The sequence below is a fragment of the Scatophagus argus genome, chromosome 7, assembly GCF_020382885.2.
Source record: "Scatophagus argus isolate fScaArg1 chromosome 7, fScaArg1.pri, whole genome shotgun sequence".
Lineage (NCBI taxonomy): Eukaryota > Metazoa > Chordata > Actinopteri > Scatophagidae > Scatophagus > Scatophagus argus.
Window position 1 is genome coordinate 16,342,321 of NC_058499.1, and position 18,259 is coordinate 16,360,579.

An 18,259-nucleotide genomic window follows, 5' to 3' on the forward strand; every position below is an offset into this window, starting at 1 on the left:
AACTAACCTGAAGCCAAGTGGCAGCTGCAAACATTTCACCTGTGAGATTACTGTGATTTATCATCACCGTGCTGACCCAGAGTACGACCCAGATTGGGGATGACACAGGACATTCCAGATGGCTATACAGTATTCTGTGACACTCACTCACTCTCTGCTCTGCTGTCCCAGCGTCCAAACACAAGCAAGGCCCTTACTTTGTTGTTGTTGCACAAAGCCCGGTCTTTTGAAGCACTCCAGTCATGCTCCCGTGATGATTGCTGTCTAATAATACCAAAGAATTACATGTTTGTTTCCTTAGGTGGAACAGATTCACATGTGTGAAAACTTATTTTTGTCCCCTTAAGATATTTCACACAAATGTTCCTCACCAGTAACTGTACACCATGTAGTTGTCATCACAACACCACATCTGTGGAGATACGCTCGCAGCTCTGTACATAAATGGACATGTTACAATCTCTTCTAGTCGCATTCCAGTGACTGCACTAGTCCAAGGGAAAAAGGCACGTTGCCTGACAGGAATGCTGAGGAGGTGCCATTAGTCAGCCATTACCACAAGGATTCCCAACCACAAGGACGTCTGACGAGGGTGCATGTGCGTGTGTCCTCACTAAGCAACCATAATGGAAATTCTCTTTTCCTTGTTGGATGCGTACTGACTGGCTCAGCAGTCTGATGTTTAAATTAGGGCTCAGTCATGCCCAGTGTACAGCTGTTCAGCTACTGTTACGTCAAAGTTAGCCAGATAATAAGCCTGCAGCCTCGGTTAACTGTTTGGTTATTATCAGGCTGGTCTGGCTAATCATAGCCCTTTTGACTTCTTTTTTTTTTTTTTACACCTTCTTTCAAAACCACTTCACATTAAATGGGAAATATGACCCACTTATTCATTAAATCACATGCATATTCATATGAGCTTGAACTTAGTTAAAGAAGTTTATTTTACTTATGTAAACTGGCAATGATTAAGTGTTTTGTGTACTCTGTCATGTTCAAGTGTTCACCAAAACACTTTTATCTTCTTTTTTGTTGAGTTTTTGCCTGCGTGGGACAAAGTGCATGTTCAGCTGTTTGAAAAGAGATTTATCAATCATAGTCAGTGTTACATATTGATTCAACTATTCATTAGAGGAGTGTTTCCTCTTAGCACTTTGTGAGAATGTTATTTCTCTGGAGAGAGAAACCAGGACAGACGCTCTGAGGGGGAAACAGACTCATTCTAGATAATCCTTCTTCAGAGTCTCTGACACTTCATCTTCCTTTCATTGTTATATCTGTCTGATTTCACTTTCACTGTTTTATTTTCACTCGTCATTAGATTATACTATAAATCAGTTTGAGTTTAAACATATTTACATTAGTGTTAATGTCAAAGAGAAGGCAATGTGAGCAACAGCCTGTGCAGTATGTCATACAAGAGTTCAGAGTGATTTGCAAAAGACTAAAAAAAACTAACTTGAACTAAATGCAACCTTTTTTTTTTCCATGTGTGCGGTAAACGTGCTTGGGTCTTTGCTGTTATTGCCTCAGATGAACTGTAAACAAGTATCACTATGGCAACATCTAAAACAGGAAGTGGCTTTCTTCTTCTTGTATTTGTTGTTTTTCAAAATGTAGGTGTGAATCCAGTCATCATGAAAAGTGTAAATGTGAATCTGTGTGAAAGCAGTGCGAAATTATATGGTCTCTGAATATATCTTACTTTGCATTTACCCAAAGACAATCAATCTCTGTTTTTCACGGCTACATTATGACAGCACATGGCCTAATCGGTGATTTGTCCCAAAACCAGAGGTAAGTAAGGGTTAAAGGACTATGTCCTAGCGATCCACAGGGAGCACATTGTTCTCAGTGTCTTTAGCATTGTTTCACTTGAGTTCCACTTAATGCTTTTCCTATTCCAGTCTTTGTGTTCAGGTGTATTCCGGTACTTTTAACCATTCTAGTTCCATGACCCTGGGGATGATATTGTTTGCCTCTTTGTCCAGACTGAAATAGCTCAACAACTGTTAGACTGACTACAGTGGAATTTTGAACCGACATTCATGGTCCCCAGAGGAGTCTAGCTGATTTTTACCAATTCTAATTCCCTGCTAATTCTTAAGCTGTCCAGTCTGTTTAGTGCTAAGTACCAAACATGCTAACCCACAAAGGGAAGATGGTGAACACAAATCTTACACCTGCTTAAGATCAGCATATAGCACTTAGCCTAGGCACAGCCTGACATAGCTGCTATAATGGCTGTAAACGCTTAGTTTTGTTTATTTATGCTTCCTGTTTCACAGCTGAAGCGTGTCACAAGCATCCTCTTGAGAAGTATGTCTATTTTTCAGTTTCTGCATTCCTGTGGTTTCTAGTTTTACATTTTACCCCAAATGCCCCGGTTTGTCCCATCCTGACACAGGCTTAATGAGCTGAGAATGCTATGATTTAAGTGTCATAAGCTGGTGAGTGTACTGACTGTGTTCAGCTGAACGGCCAGCACTGTCCCCATGACTACAAAGTTATTAGACATGCCGAGCCATTACATATTCTGCATGGCTGGTTGGTAAGGAAGTCATGCAATCTTATCACACTTGTTTACTCGGGATAGTCCGCAATCATTTGCAAACATCACAAGATATGCTATTGTCTGTGAGGTTCCCTAAACCTGAGATGACTCTATCCATCACCTGGTGAAGTGCAGCATTAAAACCAAGGTAAGAATGGGTGCACGTTTCTCGTGAAGAAAGTGGAAAATACTGTGGTTGTTGAGACATTGCAGATAGCATCAAGCATGGTTCTGTATTAGGTGGCTCCTTAGCAAGATTTGTAGCTGAAATTGATTTTCATATTTGATCAAAACAGGTAAAACAGTGAAATGTGAGCAACATATTGGCATTTTCACTCTGATTTGGATCTATTAAAACTTGAAGATGAGCTGTGACTCTGTGAAATGGATGTGGCCTCTTTCAGTTGGTGGCACAGGATTACACTGACACATACAGCAAGAGAGAAAGACAGAGAGGACAAGGGAGAGGAGACAAAATCGGATGAACTGAAAATGGAGTGAGGGCTGAACAAAAGACCAGATGGGCTCTCAGAAACTGTTGCTGTCAGGAACATGAAAAGAGGAAGGAGACGGAGGAGGGAGGGAGAGAGGGAGGGAGGGAGAGAGGTAAGAAAGGGGGGAGTCAAGGATAAGCAGACAGACAGACAGACCGAAAGATCACCTTCTTATCTATTACAAACTGTAGAGACAGGAAGAGAAGAGAGAAAGAGCAAGGGAGGAAAAGAGAGGCTGTGTTGAGGTGGGGCGGGAGGGGAGGTGGGGCAAGTGTGGGAGAGGCAGAAGGGTGTGTGCTCACATGAACTGTTCTAGCCCTTCTGCGTGTGTGTCACTAGCCTCTGAGTCTTTCAAGCAGAGACTAGAAAAGTTGGAGCAAAGTCTGAGTGAGCTTCAGAAGCTACCAGACACTGACAACAACTCCCACCACAGGGTCAGGTTTCATTTCTTTCTTTCTTTCTTTTTTACTGCTCTCTTACTCATTTTCTCTCTCTCTCTCTCTCTCTCTCTCTTTCACACACACACATACTCACACACACGTGCGCGCGCACACACACACACACAAACCACTCGTCACTCCTGGCAGAGAGAAGACAGGACCACAGGAGAACTGTTTCACACCTTTACTCGCAGCTACTCACCCAACCATCACCAGACACTTTGCCCAGGATGTGGACGCTTCTCTTAGGGGTCACTTTTGGATTACTGGCCTCCTCCAGGTCGGAACAACTTCAAGGTGAGGTGCCTTCGCCCAGCGAATGGCTCTTTGTTTGGAGATTATTTTTTTTTTGTATACCTTTTTCTGCCTAAATTTTGCCTGGCTTCCTGGCAGACAACACTCCTTTGTTGCTAGATTTTAAGACATTAATTGTTATTTTTTTTTTTTTCCCCCTCTTGAGACTTGTTGAGAATTTAAGTGAGCATTCATGTAAACAGAAGTCAGTGAAAGAAAGAGGCTGTGGTCTGCTGCTGCTGCTTGTAGAATGGATGAGTGGATGCCGGCAAGAGAGCGTGTGCTACACCAGCACAGACAGGCTTACGTCTGGCAGTCTGAGACTCCTGATAGACACAAAGGAGACAGGCGCTCTTACTCACTCTGTCTCACACACATTCACATGCTGGGAAGTGGATCTTATTGGGTTTTGGCTGATCGGTGCAGTCCTTTTCAGACAGAAGCAGAATTTTCTTTTTCTGTACTGTTACAGTGTGTGCTGCTACGCTTAATGCTTTATTCTCTGGCACAAAGGATGTTCAGCTATCGCTCCAGAACCCCCCACCCCCCCTACCCCCATGTCTCCCTTTCTTCTCTTTGTCTCTTTCTTCTCACATGTGCGTTCTGTGTAAGCTTTTGATTGGATTTGTTGTTGCTCGGAGCAGTATGTCTCTGGAGGTGAAGTCGGTACTGACTCAGACAGGTCTGGGTTCGTCTGGCATGTTTCCCTGAGGAAGTTGTGGTGGGGTTGTTCTCAAAGATTCCTTCTGGCACTGCGCCAAATAACAATCAGCGTCAAACCATGCCAGTTTTGACTGACCGTTATTTAAAGGCAAATACAGGACTACCTAGACGGATCGTATGTGCACTGTATGTGGGAAGAAGAGGAAAAGGGGTGGACCCACTTTCACCTCCATTGCTTTTACCTGTGTTTGCTCACTCCAGCGTCCTCGTGTGCTGAGATGTTGTGAGCTTTTATGTGTGTATCCTGTGGTGATATAGCACTTCCTGGTCCAGACATTGTCTTTAAACCTTAAACCTGTGGATGTGTTTCTCCTGAAGCACATCAGTAAGAGCAGGACTCCTGGCCAGGCCAGTTAACCAAGACTAGACTTATGGATAGTTTTTAGATGCTGTCTGTATATCCACCGGTTCATTTTTTTTCAGTAGTTATTATAATTAACTTCCTCCAACTATATACTGTATGTATGACTGTATGACAAGAAATGTACTAACTGCTAACTACAACCCAATTTAGGCTATTTCAAATTTATTGCTGCACTCAAACAAATCAATTGGTCGTAGGACTGTAAACTCGCAGAGCCTTCACCACATTCAGAATTCTCAATAACTTTATCTGATGTATGAGCTTAATGCTCGTCTTATCTTTTGCGTTTCCTAGAGAGATAGTAAGTGCAGATTGTTCCATTTGCAGCATAACAGACTGATCGTAGGTCTCAGTTATGCTTCTGTCATTTAGTGGTTTGGTAATGTAAGCACATCGGTCAAACTAACCACTGGACTTCCCCCTCATTTTATGTTTCAAGATGTGTGGTGGTCAGAGTCCCCACAGGCTGGGATTGGGCACCGACAAAGAGGGTTTGTGCCTATACCAAATCCTGCTACCTGAGACTTTTAGACATGTGCTGTTTGTACCCTGCTCTATAAATCAGCCACTCTGAAGGTGAATGGCCCTGCACAAATATCTTGTGTAACCCATCTCCCTTTTGTAATTTTTTTCTTCTTCATACAGTGTCACTGAATGGCTCTTAAATGGCACAGCATCCTCACATTCCAGGTTTTGTCTATTTGTTTGTGTGCTTTTAAAATCTTTCATCTTTTTGTTAGGGTCAGGTTCCTTACTCATAACAAAAAACAATTATTCTTGAAAGCATGTGCACAATATGGTGTAAAACTTCCTTTTTGTTTGGTAAAACAGTTTGCCAGTAAATAGGACTAATGACAACAGCCAGTGAAAGATTTCTGCAGTGCAAGGATTATTTTAAAGCATGTACTTTCCAGTGAAGTCTCCTTTATTTTCAAATGTAGAAATTTGAAAAGATTGTTCACTTATCTTATTACACATCTTCTCTTTGGATTTATTGAAATCTAAATTTGCAAGAGAGCTTGAAGGCTAATCTTTGTTAAAAGGTAAAGGAAAGTAAAAGTGCCATTGACTTTTGTATTTGAAGAAAAGCTAAGCTGCATTCAAAAGTCTACGCAACGGGTGGAGGTGTAGGGAGACAGAAGGTGTGAAAAGAAATGGCACAGCAGTTTCAGACAGAAAAACAGATAATGAAAGTCCTTTCTGTGACCTTCAGGTAATGTGACTGTGTGTGTGTGTGTGTGTGTGTGTGTGTGAGCAAACATATTTGCACCAGATCTCATGTTTCACCTGTCCCACTGGCCTGGTGGAAGTGTGACCAGTGAATGGAAAGAGATGCCTGCTGACAGAGCAACTTCTCTCAAGTGTGAAAATGCAGGACAAGGGAGCATTGTGGTGGAAATGGTAACTCTCCAAACCAGCTGACAAACTATGGCTAAAAGGATGTTACAGTAGCCTTTGGATGTATACAGTAGATTCTCTGTTTAAGCACACATGATATGTTTTAACATTTTCAGTAAGACATTTACCATTTTCATTGTGGTGTATCTAAGGGTTAAGAGGAAAGAGAAGAAAATGAAAAAGTAAGCCATTGCTGTGTGTGCTGCAGACTTCATAAAGAGACGCTGAGCATGCTGGCTTTCTTGCTGTGCTCCATGCTGTGTCATGACTCTACAAAGGTTATGACTTAAAAAACTGTGTTTGTGTTCATTTTGATCTGTGAGCTGCCTGTGTTTGCGCACCTGCATGCAGGGGGTAATTTGTACTTTATTGCTGGCATAGAAAAGACAAACAGAGGGTAATGAGAGAAAACAAGAAATGAGGGGGTGGGGGTGGGGGGGGCAATAAAGTGGGTGTGGAGAGCTAGGCTTGTCTATTACAACTGGAGCAGCTGGAGGTTTTGGCAAGCCGCTCTGTTGAAGCTCCCTTTCTCTCAGGTTCTGTACACCCAGACTTTTTAGTCTCCTTGGTTTCAACTCTGTTAGGTGACAATGGAGCCTTTGGGAGAGTCAGTGCCTTGGCATAACAGGCTTCTCAACTGTATAAAGATACCCATGACCATTCCCTCTGCATACTAATGATTACCCCTCAGATTCATATTAGCCCCCTTTTCAACTCACTGATGGTAAGCTGTGCTCCCTTTTATCTCTCTGGGCAGGTTTGCAAGGCCAGGGACTCTTGCTTACAGGGACTCTGTGCCATGTGGCAGCATGTGTTGAGGTTCTTTCAGGCGTGTGTGTGTGTGTGTGTGTGTCAGAGAGAGGGAGATAAAGAAGCAGAGAACATAAACTGCCTTGCAAAACAAGTGTTGGCACTAACTCTTGTTGCCCAACTGCCACCAACAGCAGAGAGCCCAACTTCCTCCTGCTGCTATAGTGCTCTGTTTACTCAGAACAGCCAGTGGCAAAATAAGGGGGACATTTTAGGAAGGTTATGTCGATTATATAGTGTTTTGGAAAGCTTAAATAACGTTATTTTTAACTTTGATTTCAATTGTGTTTAGTATTTTTTATTCCTAAATGTGGTACATGAAGGTTGAGGCATAGCTAGCTTCTTAGGGGAAATGAGTTATAAATATCTGTAGTTATTACCAAGTTTCTACAAAGTGCACATGTCACATGTGATCACTATGTGACCACATACTGAATAATATGATGCAGTGCCAACAAAATCACAAACCACTGCAGTGACCATAGATCTTCTTCTAACCAGCCTGAAACAGATATTTTTTGCTGAAACTGTGAGCAACATCATATGTGACTGCAGTTTAGAGTTTTGTCTGCATATTCGCCAAGCATCAGTGCATGCGGCTCAGCCAATAAAAATGACAGTATGTGTTAAGTGTTGTGTTTTCCTGTAAGCCTCTGACATTACAGAGTGACTTACTGTCACACGTCTTTTACGGCTCGGGCATCTGTCACCATGGTAACGCATTTAAACAAGCACCAAACAGATGAAGCAGATATAGGTTCCTCCTGTGTACACACACTACAGATTTCAGCAAACCTTTGCAAATTATCTCCTGCAAATTATTATTTCAACAATATTTGATATGAAACCCAAAGGCACGGCGGAATCCACTATTGCATGAGATGAGTTTTGCAGTACAAAATTTTGTCATGTGTTTTCCTCATTTTAGTCAGAACTATCTGTTACGCCTCCACAAAATCAGTTTCCTGATCAGATTTTTGTGGTGCATAAAGCTTATAATTACTTGTATATTAATTCACAGAAAGGAAAATTAGATCTTTTCAAAATAGCTCTTAATATTTAAAAATAACCTTTCAATATTTTCTCTATGTAGGAGTGAGAGCCATGATCACTATGGAGACAAAGTCATCAGAGAGATGTCGGTGTGTCCTGTTATACCACAAGACATTTCCTGGGTGGTTTTCTTTCTCAATGCAAATGATCACCTGCTCATATCAGGAAACCCCTCATATGTTTAATCTATTTCTTACCAACTATTATGTTATTTCTGTAAAGGACATAATGCTATTTGGAGCAATCTGCATGTGTACACATACACATGCTGTCTATTCATCTGCTCATTTGGCAGGCCTAGCAAATAGACTGAAAATCACACAGGAGACACAGGATGCACCAGTGGTCAGATTTTACTGAACAAACATTCACTGCTCAGAAGTGATTGATTTTACTTTTCCAAAGAGCAGCTTGTAAGGATTGCCATCCTAAGCCCATAAATTCTTAGGATCCTCTTGTAGTGTTGAGTTATTATGAATTATTGAATGCTTCTCTGAATACCAATCACAGTAAAAGTTTGTGTGTCACCTTCCAGTAAGGCATACTCGCTGAAGAAAAAAACTGAACTGAATGGGAACTAAATTTTCTTTTTGAGAAAGAGGTGAGTAGATTGTGAAACAGTTCACGTGCCAGGCATCTAAAGCATACACATATAGTATGTGTTTGTGCATAGCTTCGCCTTGTCCTGCTTTCTTCTCTAACTGTTGTATACACACTGTTTCTTTCGAACAAAATGGATTCACAGGCCTGGGGGCTTAACACTGTAGATGAGTATGCTGTCTGTCTCATGATGCTTCTGTGCTTCTCTTCCAGAGAGCTCATCTGAACAAACAGTCAGCTCGTGACTTGAATGCTGACGCAAACACACATCAGACATGTATGATGTGTTTTATGTAAAATTATTCATCCGCACAATCATACTCTGTTGTAGAAGCAACTAACTGGAAATTCTGAATGGAAGATATGGCAGTTGAGTTGAGTGAATATTTGTGTTTCCTACAGGAAAAAGAACATACAAGGATGCCCGAAACACTGTAGATCCCCAAAATATTAATGAAAATATCAGTGAGCAGTTAAGTGCTGCTTTTTCTAAAGTGTTAAATGAATCTTCAACTCATGTGTTGTTTCTCTCAAATTGATTCCATGTGTGTAATCTATAAGTCAAAACCAAATAATAAATTCTCACCTAACCCCCAGCAACTGTGGTTCAGCCCGTAATATTTCAATTAACCATGGGTCTTAAATCTATACTCCATGTTACTATCTTGTAAATATGGTTTTGACTTTAAAATGAAATGACAGTTTAATATAACATATATTTAAATTTCTCATCCCAGGTAGAAACATTACAATCCCTGCATAGCCATAGTCCTCTAAAACCAAAATTTCAAACATTATTTGTTTCCTTCAGTTTAGCTCTTTGGCTGTACTCCGGTTACCCATTATTGACTACATTTGGTGGCTCTGTAACCTACAGGTCACTCCCACCTCCACGTACTGGAACTAACTGGTGATGAACCTCCTAAGACACCTCGACCTATATTTTTTCCTTCTCTTTCCCTACAGTGAATTCTCGGAGTTGCAGCTATGCCGGTGTATTTCTGGCCGAGGGAGCAAGTCGCCACTCCCTGACATTTGACATGGCTCAAAAGGTGTGTGAGCAGCTGGAGAGCACCTTGGCAAGTCCAGAACAAGTCCAGGAGGCCTATAATAAAAGCATGGAAACATGCAGGTGAAACCACAAATTTAATTTAATTTAATTTAATTGCTGTGAAAATGACTTTTTGTATTTACTAAAGACTTTTTTAAGGCTTGTGAAATAATATGTACATTTATAGATTGGAAATTATATAAATTAACAGCCACTGTCCCCATATTCTCAAGATCTTGCTGTGAGTTGGCCTCTCACATCTTTCAACATTTCAATTTGTAGATATTTTTCAGCCGTGAAATAACATAACATTTTTACTCACATCCAGCAACCATAGTGAAATCACACGATCAAACTTCAACTATAAACGTACATCATTCATCGAGAGATGTACAACCAAAAAAAAAAAAAAAAAAAAAAGAGGAAAGAAGTCTTTCGGTTTTACAGTTACACCACATTTGTCACATGGTCGAAACAACATAAACTTCCAAAGGACAAAACCACCGTCTGTTCCTCAACGGCATGAGTCTCCACTTCTCTGAGCAGTATGATGTAATGTGTTGAGATCTGGCTACTTGGAGACAGACTACATTCTGCATCAACAGATGTCTGTCACATAAATTGTGGCAAAATATGTGTTCTAATAATATTATTGTGTCTATTTAGGTATGGCTGGACCAGCAACGTGAGCACTGCCATCCTCAGACAAAAGCACCATGAAAACTGTGCCAAGAACATGACTGGCTTTATCATTCATTCACATACTGATGCTGATGAACTTAATGATGCCCTTTGCTACAATGAAACAGGTGACAGTAGCCACACTTTGTCAGTGCAGTTCAAGGCTGATACACAAAAAGAGTGATTTTTCATTTTGGTAACATCTACTTTCTTTGTTCCCCATGTGCTAGCTGGACCAGAGAAGAACTGTGCTAAGGCCTTTCAAAGGAGTGAGCCCTTGCCCTCTAATGCATCAAGTTAGTGCTATATGCCAAGTCACCCTCAACGAACGTAGCACTTACATTCAGATCACTGAAATCAACAAACATACAGCATTTCCAGGTTATGAAATTCAGTAAATAGTATAGTTTTATTTGGTATCTGGGATGAAATCTGACTAATAGAGAAGTTTGGAAATTCCAACTTCAACTTTATCTGCAAAGCCTGCACATTGTTATTTGAACAACTGTAAACAAAGACTACAAATTGAAACATTGTAGGCAACACCAAGGTCCAGTTACCAAATGATCTCATCTCTGTGGTCAGCACGCACAACATGGTCCCTGCTTTTAGTTATGTTACCTGAGGTAGGACATAAAACTAACCCAAACTGTCTCTGGCTGTATAAACAGACAGCATCAGTGAGGTTACTTTTTATGACAGCCTTGAGTGCTGATGAGGGATCAGTTTCCCACCTGTTTTCCATATGGTAACACTGAGTTACTGTTCCATTTTTTTTAACTGCACAAGGAAGTAGTAAAACTTTATATGTCCTCAGGTTTGAACTGTGTATTATTCTACAAATAAATATTGAAATAACAAAACAACGATTTGTGAATGCATGATAAAAATACCTTTAATATTTCAAGTATTTATGGAAGAGCTGGGGGGGAAGTGAGAAAAAAAATCTGGTGTTCCCATTTTAGGTCTGATCTAAATAGTTTTTTCTGCTTAATTTTGGACTCCTTTTTTGTCTTATATTATGAACAGATGAAAATAGTAAGTTATCTTGCTAAAAATAAAATATCTTGTTTTAAAAAAAAGTTTATAACAATACACCATTGTTATAAACTTTGTTGTTTATTTGTTCCCCATTCAGCTGTGGACGGTGAGGATGGTGACCCCACCGTAGCCCCTGAAAAAGATATGATAATAACCCCATCAGGAACTACTAAACAGAGTCCAGAGGGTCCAGAGGGTTCTATGGAGGGTGAAAACAGCACTACGGTGCCCGCTTTCATTCCGGGAGATTTCGATCAGCCGACTGGTTCTGGGATGCGGCCACCCCACCCTGACGAGGAGGGGGTCTCTCCAACGACCCCTGTCGGACAGCCAGAGAAAACACAGACTGACTCAAAAAATGAGCAACCGATAGAGTCCAAAGGAGATGATATCAGAACAGAGTGTAAGAAAAACACAAGCAAAAATCAATCTGAACATAACAAATCAAAGAACAAGTAGAGGTCTGTGTATGATTGCAGTTCACTGAAGTATTCTGCATTTTGGTGAAATAACAACAACTGACAATGTAATGCATGGCTCTTAAACAGCCATGCAATAAAAGCACCTCTGTCATACTAACAATGTTTATGTGCAGACTGTATCAGGTTCTCCACATTGCAAGATTCCTGTTATTTGGTCCACCCTCTGTTTATCCAAAAAAGTAATCATAGAAAATGGTGATACTTGAGTTCATTTATATTGAAATTGCATGGAAACATATCTCATATCTGACACAGATGCAACAGGTTTGGGAGGCCTGAACTAACTTTTAAGAACACACAACGCCCCCTTGTGTTGCATTGAGCTATAGTAGTGGATTTGTTACAAAACAGGCCTCAGTGATTTTGTCTCCCTGTCCCCTGTAGTCAGGCTCAGCATGATCACAAAATACCCCAAATGCACAAGTGTGTTGAAGGCTCTAATATATAAATGTTCTCAATATGCTTTTGCAGGAGTAGCTACTTTTGTCTTTAATATGTCAGAAAATAACCAGCAGTTTTATTGGCATGCAGCTCCAACGTCACAGCAGCCTAAAGGCAAAGGACTGGTCCTGGGTACAGTAGTCCCTGAGCCTGATCAAGAAGAACGCAGCGATTCATCAAGTGAGCACATACTGTATAACTGCACCCTGAGGTCTATAGTGGTCAAATAATAACATATTGGGTAAAGTGCACCCCTGTTTGGATTCACTCTTATTGGCAGTGATTTTATTTTTTATTGACTTAGCTATAATTCTGTCAACTCATGGTTTGTTATTTCTTGCTCTAGACTGGCTGGTAATCATTGGAGTGATTGTGGCAGTTGCTGCTATTCTCCTTGTGTGTGCAGCGGTTGCCAAAAGAAACAGGTATGACTTTGAGCCCTTTAATCTTACACTAACAGAGCTGTCATGTAACATGTTTTGGACACAGTCATTAGCTCGTCTTTGTCTTACTGTGCACAGCAGTCAATAGTTGGGGTTCCAATTTTCACTTATTTTGCTGCAGACTGGGGGATGACAAAAAAAAATCAATGATGAATAAATGCGTCTGAATGTGCCCTTGCAGCTGGTGTGGCAAACAACAAACCCTGATGATCACACCCAAAGATGGCGGCGAGGGTAACGGGGCGGCAGCATCAGCGTCCAGCTCCCATGCCCAGGAGAGAGAGCAGGAAATGGTGACCCTCATGAACAAGGAGAAGATCCAGGAGAACGGCAACACAGAGGAGTTCACAGTCATCACGCTAGAGGAGTCGCCAGATAAAGAACAGCTGGCGTGAGAGAGGAGTGTAGGGGCGGACAGGAAAGAGTAGGTGAGGATAGGAGAGATAAAGTGAGGAGATGGATGGGTGATTGCATAGGTGGGGGGGCTTCAGACGCTGGGGGGTAAAAACTGCTTTGGTGGCCAGCACTGAATGGACACTGAGTAAGGGTGTATATGTGTGTTAATTAGAAAGATTGTCTTACTGAGGTACAAAGCTTCTTAGTGGGGCCACATCTTTCAAAACAACATGTGCAGCATTTTGCATGGTGTGCCGGGTTAGTTAGGACTGAATATGCTGCTGCAAAGCAGGGTGTGTTACAGCTGACAAACAAACAAACAACACAAGTCACTTGGTTTGTTTGTGTGAGGATGACAAAGTAGTATCTTTTTTATGTAGAATTTGGGGATTTTAAATTTCAGGGTGTTTGGGAATTTGGAAATAATAAATCAGCAGTGAGAAGTGGACTGTTTAATTTGATAACCTATACACAGAAAAATGATCATTTAGAGGAAAACAACCCTTGATGTGTTGCATATGTTTCACTTCTTTGTTTTGTTTGCTTATTGTTGTAACCTTGTGTATATTTCAGACATTGCCTGTGGACTGGAGTTGGGTTTTTCCATTTTCAAGAGAACTGGGAATGTCAAGACCTTAATTTATGCATCTTTGATTCCCCTTTTCTTGATCTCTGTATATAACGTACATGTTTTGGAAATGCCTTAGCAATAGCTGGCAGTGCTTTTTGTGTATAGTAGAAAAGGGCTTTGTATCCCTTTTAAATAAAGAACTGTGTCATTTTTTGAGAGTTATTTAAATAGAAGCAGTGTCTCTGAAGTAAACAATCGTTAAAGCAAGTGGAGTGGATATTGTATGGATCAAGTTGAGTATAGTATCCAAAACTGTGCAATTGATGCACCACTGAAGTCAGTTAACATGGCGTACATTTATATTGAGTTCTGAATATGAAGATAAGTCCCTGATATTATCCTGAGGATAAGTAACCTGTTAAAGATGATGTATGCATTCTATATACACAGTGTGTACATTGATTTAAGAAAAATGCAAGAGCAAAAGAAAGAATTGGATATAGCAGATTAACCATTTTTTAAACGCTAGATGTAAGTTCAATAGAGACAAGTGAGTGACAACAGCCTAGCTTTGGATGCTAACCTACATGGCTCATATGATAATGGGGGGCCCATGTGCTGTAAACACATAGCAATGTAATGGTTTCTTCATAGGAACGAGGCTGTGACAACATGGTCTGTGTTCTCCCGAGAGGGTGGGGGTGCAATGAATGAAGCTTGTGTGTTTGCCTTGGCTTCAATGTGCCGGTCGATCTGTACATTAACACATGAAAACAAAATGCTGCAGTTTTCTACTGACTTTCTCATTGGTGAAATAGACCATGCATTGTGTCATATCGATATTATTCCATGTGTGACAGCTAATTTTTCCTGGTTTTCAATATAATGCTGCATTATATACAACAATTGTTTTTGACTTGTTCTGTTTTTTTTCCCCTGCTTTTCCTGCTCTTACATCATTCCTTTTGAGGAGAAGTAGCAAATGTACTAGCGTAGGCAGGTTTTATGGCAATTAACAAAATACGTCACTGAAAAGATTTGTAAAAATCATCAGCGAAAATAAATGTGTATAAAAAGAGATGTGCGGGAATGTCACGTTCGCTCACTGATTACTCTGTATGTGTGAAGACAAAAGCGAGGGAGTGAATGGCCCCCACTTTAGAGGAAGTGAGGTTTCCATGGCACTGGGGCCATGATGTGAAAATATGTTAACGCAGGAAATGAAGAATGAGTTAAAGAGATACAGGCGGCCATTTTAAAGACATCTTTCCGTATAGTGTTGCACCGCATGCAGTACATCAAATTGTCTTTGCTGAAACAACGTCAAAAAGAGCAGAGCACAATTACTGCTTAATTACCACGCATATATGATGCAGTGAGCTCAGTCATTAACAGCTGTTCCTAAACGTAGGAAATTATTCTGATCTTGAAAAGAACATGTGCTGCTCACTTATCATTTTCTAACATGGTTCTCTAATTTTAAGCTTGTTTCTTCGTGTGACGCAGTGGAGACTAATGGCTTTGCTATGGCCCACCTACAAGCAGAAAATATGGTTGTATGTCAAAAAATATCCTTCACTTTTTATTATTTCTCTCCAATGGGGCCAGTGTTTTCAGAACATCAACACTACACAGCTGCAGTGTGTGTAGCTAAAATGATTTCAATTAAATATTGAGTTAAGTGCAGGCTGGAGATTGCATTTAGTCACTTATTTAGCAATCGAAATGATTGAAGTTAACATTTTCTTGTGTTACAGTATACATCTTTGAATGCTTTACATTTAGTAATGTTTGTCTGTAGTAATAATACATACATCAGTTAAAATGAGATTGAGTTTCTGGGAGTCCAATTATGCGCACTGAATGACAGAAACAGATGTAGAAAAAAAAAATGTATTTCTGCATTTGTGTTGCAGTTATGTGACAACAACAAAAAAAAACAAACAAAAAACAAACAAACAAAAAAAAATCATACAGTCAAAAAAGTCTCCAAAGGCCATCCAATGTTTAGTTATGAATCAACATTTATTAGTTATATTTGTATATGTACACCAAAGGTACAACACTTATTGATATGTAGAAACAGACTTTTTTATGTATACCATAAACTGAGGAAAGAATTCATGTAATTTTTTTGTCTTTTTTTCTTGATAGTGTATCTCCCCCACATGTATGCTCTGCCTTTACATCAAAATTACAACAGCTTTACAAAGAGGGAAGGCCTAGAAAATTAAGATCAGGAAAGCACGCTGTAGGCAGGAGTGAGACAGGTTATCAGCTCTGTTTAGGAGGTTCATCAAAAAGACACATTTCAGTAGAAAAGGACAAGCATGAAGACATACTGGCTCTTTGTTGATATACTGTGTCAGTCAATTTCCATTTAATCTGTAACATTTAGCTCAGTAAGTTCCAGTGTATTTGTGCGTGCATAAAGTTTCTGTATGGAAAGCAAAAAAGGCAAGTGGATTGAAGGCAGTTTGCCAAGTGGGAGTCCTATAAACCTCCATGATGTTTATGTCACATCAGAGGTCAAATGTGTAAAGATGCGTCACGTAGACGGGGTAACACAGGATCTAAATGATCTAAATGATCTAGACACCCATGTCTTGCAGCTTTAAATGCACATGCACCAGGTTAACAAAGATGCCTGAGACAAAAGCCAGTTTTTGCTATTGAAAAGACAAAATGGTTCAGATGAGTCACCTGAGGAATGTTGCTCAGTACTGTAACAGGCAGTAGAACACTTCTGATGTTGTTCGTTCTTTCACTGAAATCAGCTACAAGGCTGTGTTTGATTCCTCACTCTATCCTACACACAGGGCAAATTTAACATTTTCCTTTATTGGTCTCTCTTTTCGGCAACCTTGATCACAGTAATTTCCACAAAAATAACTCATATTGGGCCACTTTGTCAAAACAGAAACTTCCCCTCACTGTCCTTCTTTCTTTCTTTCTTTTTCTTTCTTTCTTTCTCTTTCTTTCTCTTTCTTGTCATCCAATGAGAAAGCGAACCATGTTTCATTTAGGATCACTAATTTCCAGAAAAATTCTGCATTGCCACTGAACAGAACAATTATATATTTATTTATGTACAATGAAAATGAATGCACACGTCTTAAATCTTCATGGAACAAACATTCAGAACGCTTACATTAGATTAAAAAAAAAAGATATTTATATATTGGTGTGTGACAGGTAAGTAAAACAACTAGTTAACAACTATTAGCGAATAAAAAAAAAAACAAGCAATTTATTACACGATTTCCTCTCTATACATTTTGTCTAATCTAATTTCACTCAGGACATAGATGATTTCTTTTTCTACAGGATTACATTAAAAATGTCACAGCAATGAAACTCTATCCCTACATACCATTTCAATGCCCCCCAAAAGAAAACAAAAGGAACAAAACAAACAAACAAACAAACAAACAAAAAAAAAAACATCTGTTACCTACAATATATACACAAAGTGCAAGGAGGCACTTCAAAATATCATGCTTTTAAGATAGTGGTGCAAAAAAATAATTACCATTTTATTTTATTCATGCTTCTAAAACCGAAAGTTTGAACATAATAGTGGTTCAACACTCAATCCCCATTGATGACACTATGGTCTGCGTTGTCTCCTTACTGGAGAGTTTTTTTTTTTTCTTTTTTTTTTCTTTTTCCTGAAGATCACAAGGTCAAAAGATGGGACTCAAGTGGTCCTGTTAGGGTGTCAGTGCTGTGCTCTGCAGCTCTCTGAATGTAGTGACCTTCGAGATTGAAGTGTTTGCTCCTGTACATACACATGCGTATTTGAAAACTGATGAAGGTGTATGCGTGTGTGTGTGTGCGCGCGTGAGTGTGTGTGTGTGTGTAAATGGTGTGCATCAGTCTGTGCAGTGTGTGCAGCAGAACACCAGGTGCGCTCTACGCTGTATCAAAGCACACTTCTGTTAGCCGAACTTTAAAAAAGAAGGCAAAGTGAAAGATGTCTTCTGAGAGTGTGTTTCAGGAACTAAAGGACAGAGTGCTGTGCTAAGTGGTCTGTTAAGTTTCCTAGTGTTACTTAATTGGCATTTGTTTGAAGTGAACATCTCCAAGGCAAGGTTGTCATTAAGCACAAATATAAAGAACCAAGACAGGAGAGAAGGAAACGATACTGATAAAGAAATCAAGTCTGCATCCACATCACAGAAGTCTCACCTCTCACTCACACAGGCTTTAAAAAAAAGGATTAACAGCCAGTAGTCCAAGCTTTGTTTGTGTGCTTTGCAGATCTTTTCAAACAGTTTGGCTCTGTAAGAGGAATGTATATTTTCTTACTTGATAGCTGGCAACATTCTAGCGTAACACGTGTAAAGTATCCATTGTTTGGTTCTGAGTATTCTAAAATATCTTTGCACCAATACAGACACAGCTGCAGCATCTAGGGTTT

The 18,259-nt window shown here is 40.0% G+C and overlaps 1 protein-coding gene across 3 annotated transcripts; it reads left to right on the forward strand.

The window, feature by feature from the left end:
- Positions 1-2,608: 2,608 nt before the first annotated feature.
- Positions 2,609-18,046, forward strand: cd44b (CD44 molecule (Indian blood group) b). 3 transcript variants are annotated; one of them, XM_046393988.1, is made up of 9 exons: positions 2,609-2,702; positions 3,636-3,785; positions 9,697-9,862; positions 10,448-10,590; positions 10,693-10,758; positions 11,601-11,906; positions 12,517-12,606; positions 12,773-12,851; positions 13,051-18,046. In XM_046393988.1, exons 2-9 carry the CDS (start codon positions 3,719-3,721, stop codon positions 13,262-13,264), a joined length of 1,131 nt encoding a protein of 376 aa, XP_046249944.1. In that variant the 5' UTR covers positions 2,609-2,702; positions 3,636-3,718; the 3' UTR covers positions 13,265-18,046. The 3 variants fall into 3 exon arrangements, with proteins under 3 accessions (XP_046249944.1, XP_046249943.1, XP_046249942.1); XM_046393987.1 differs by lacking the exon at positions 2,609-2,702 and adding an exon at positions 3,341-3,482; XM_046393986.1 differs by lacking the exon at positions 2,609-2,702 and having other exon boundaries at positions 3,354-3,785; positions 13,051-13,297; positions 13,839-18,046.
- Positions 18,047-18,259: the final 213 nt, after the last annotated feature.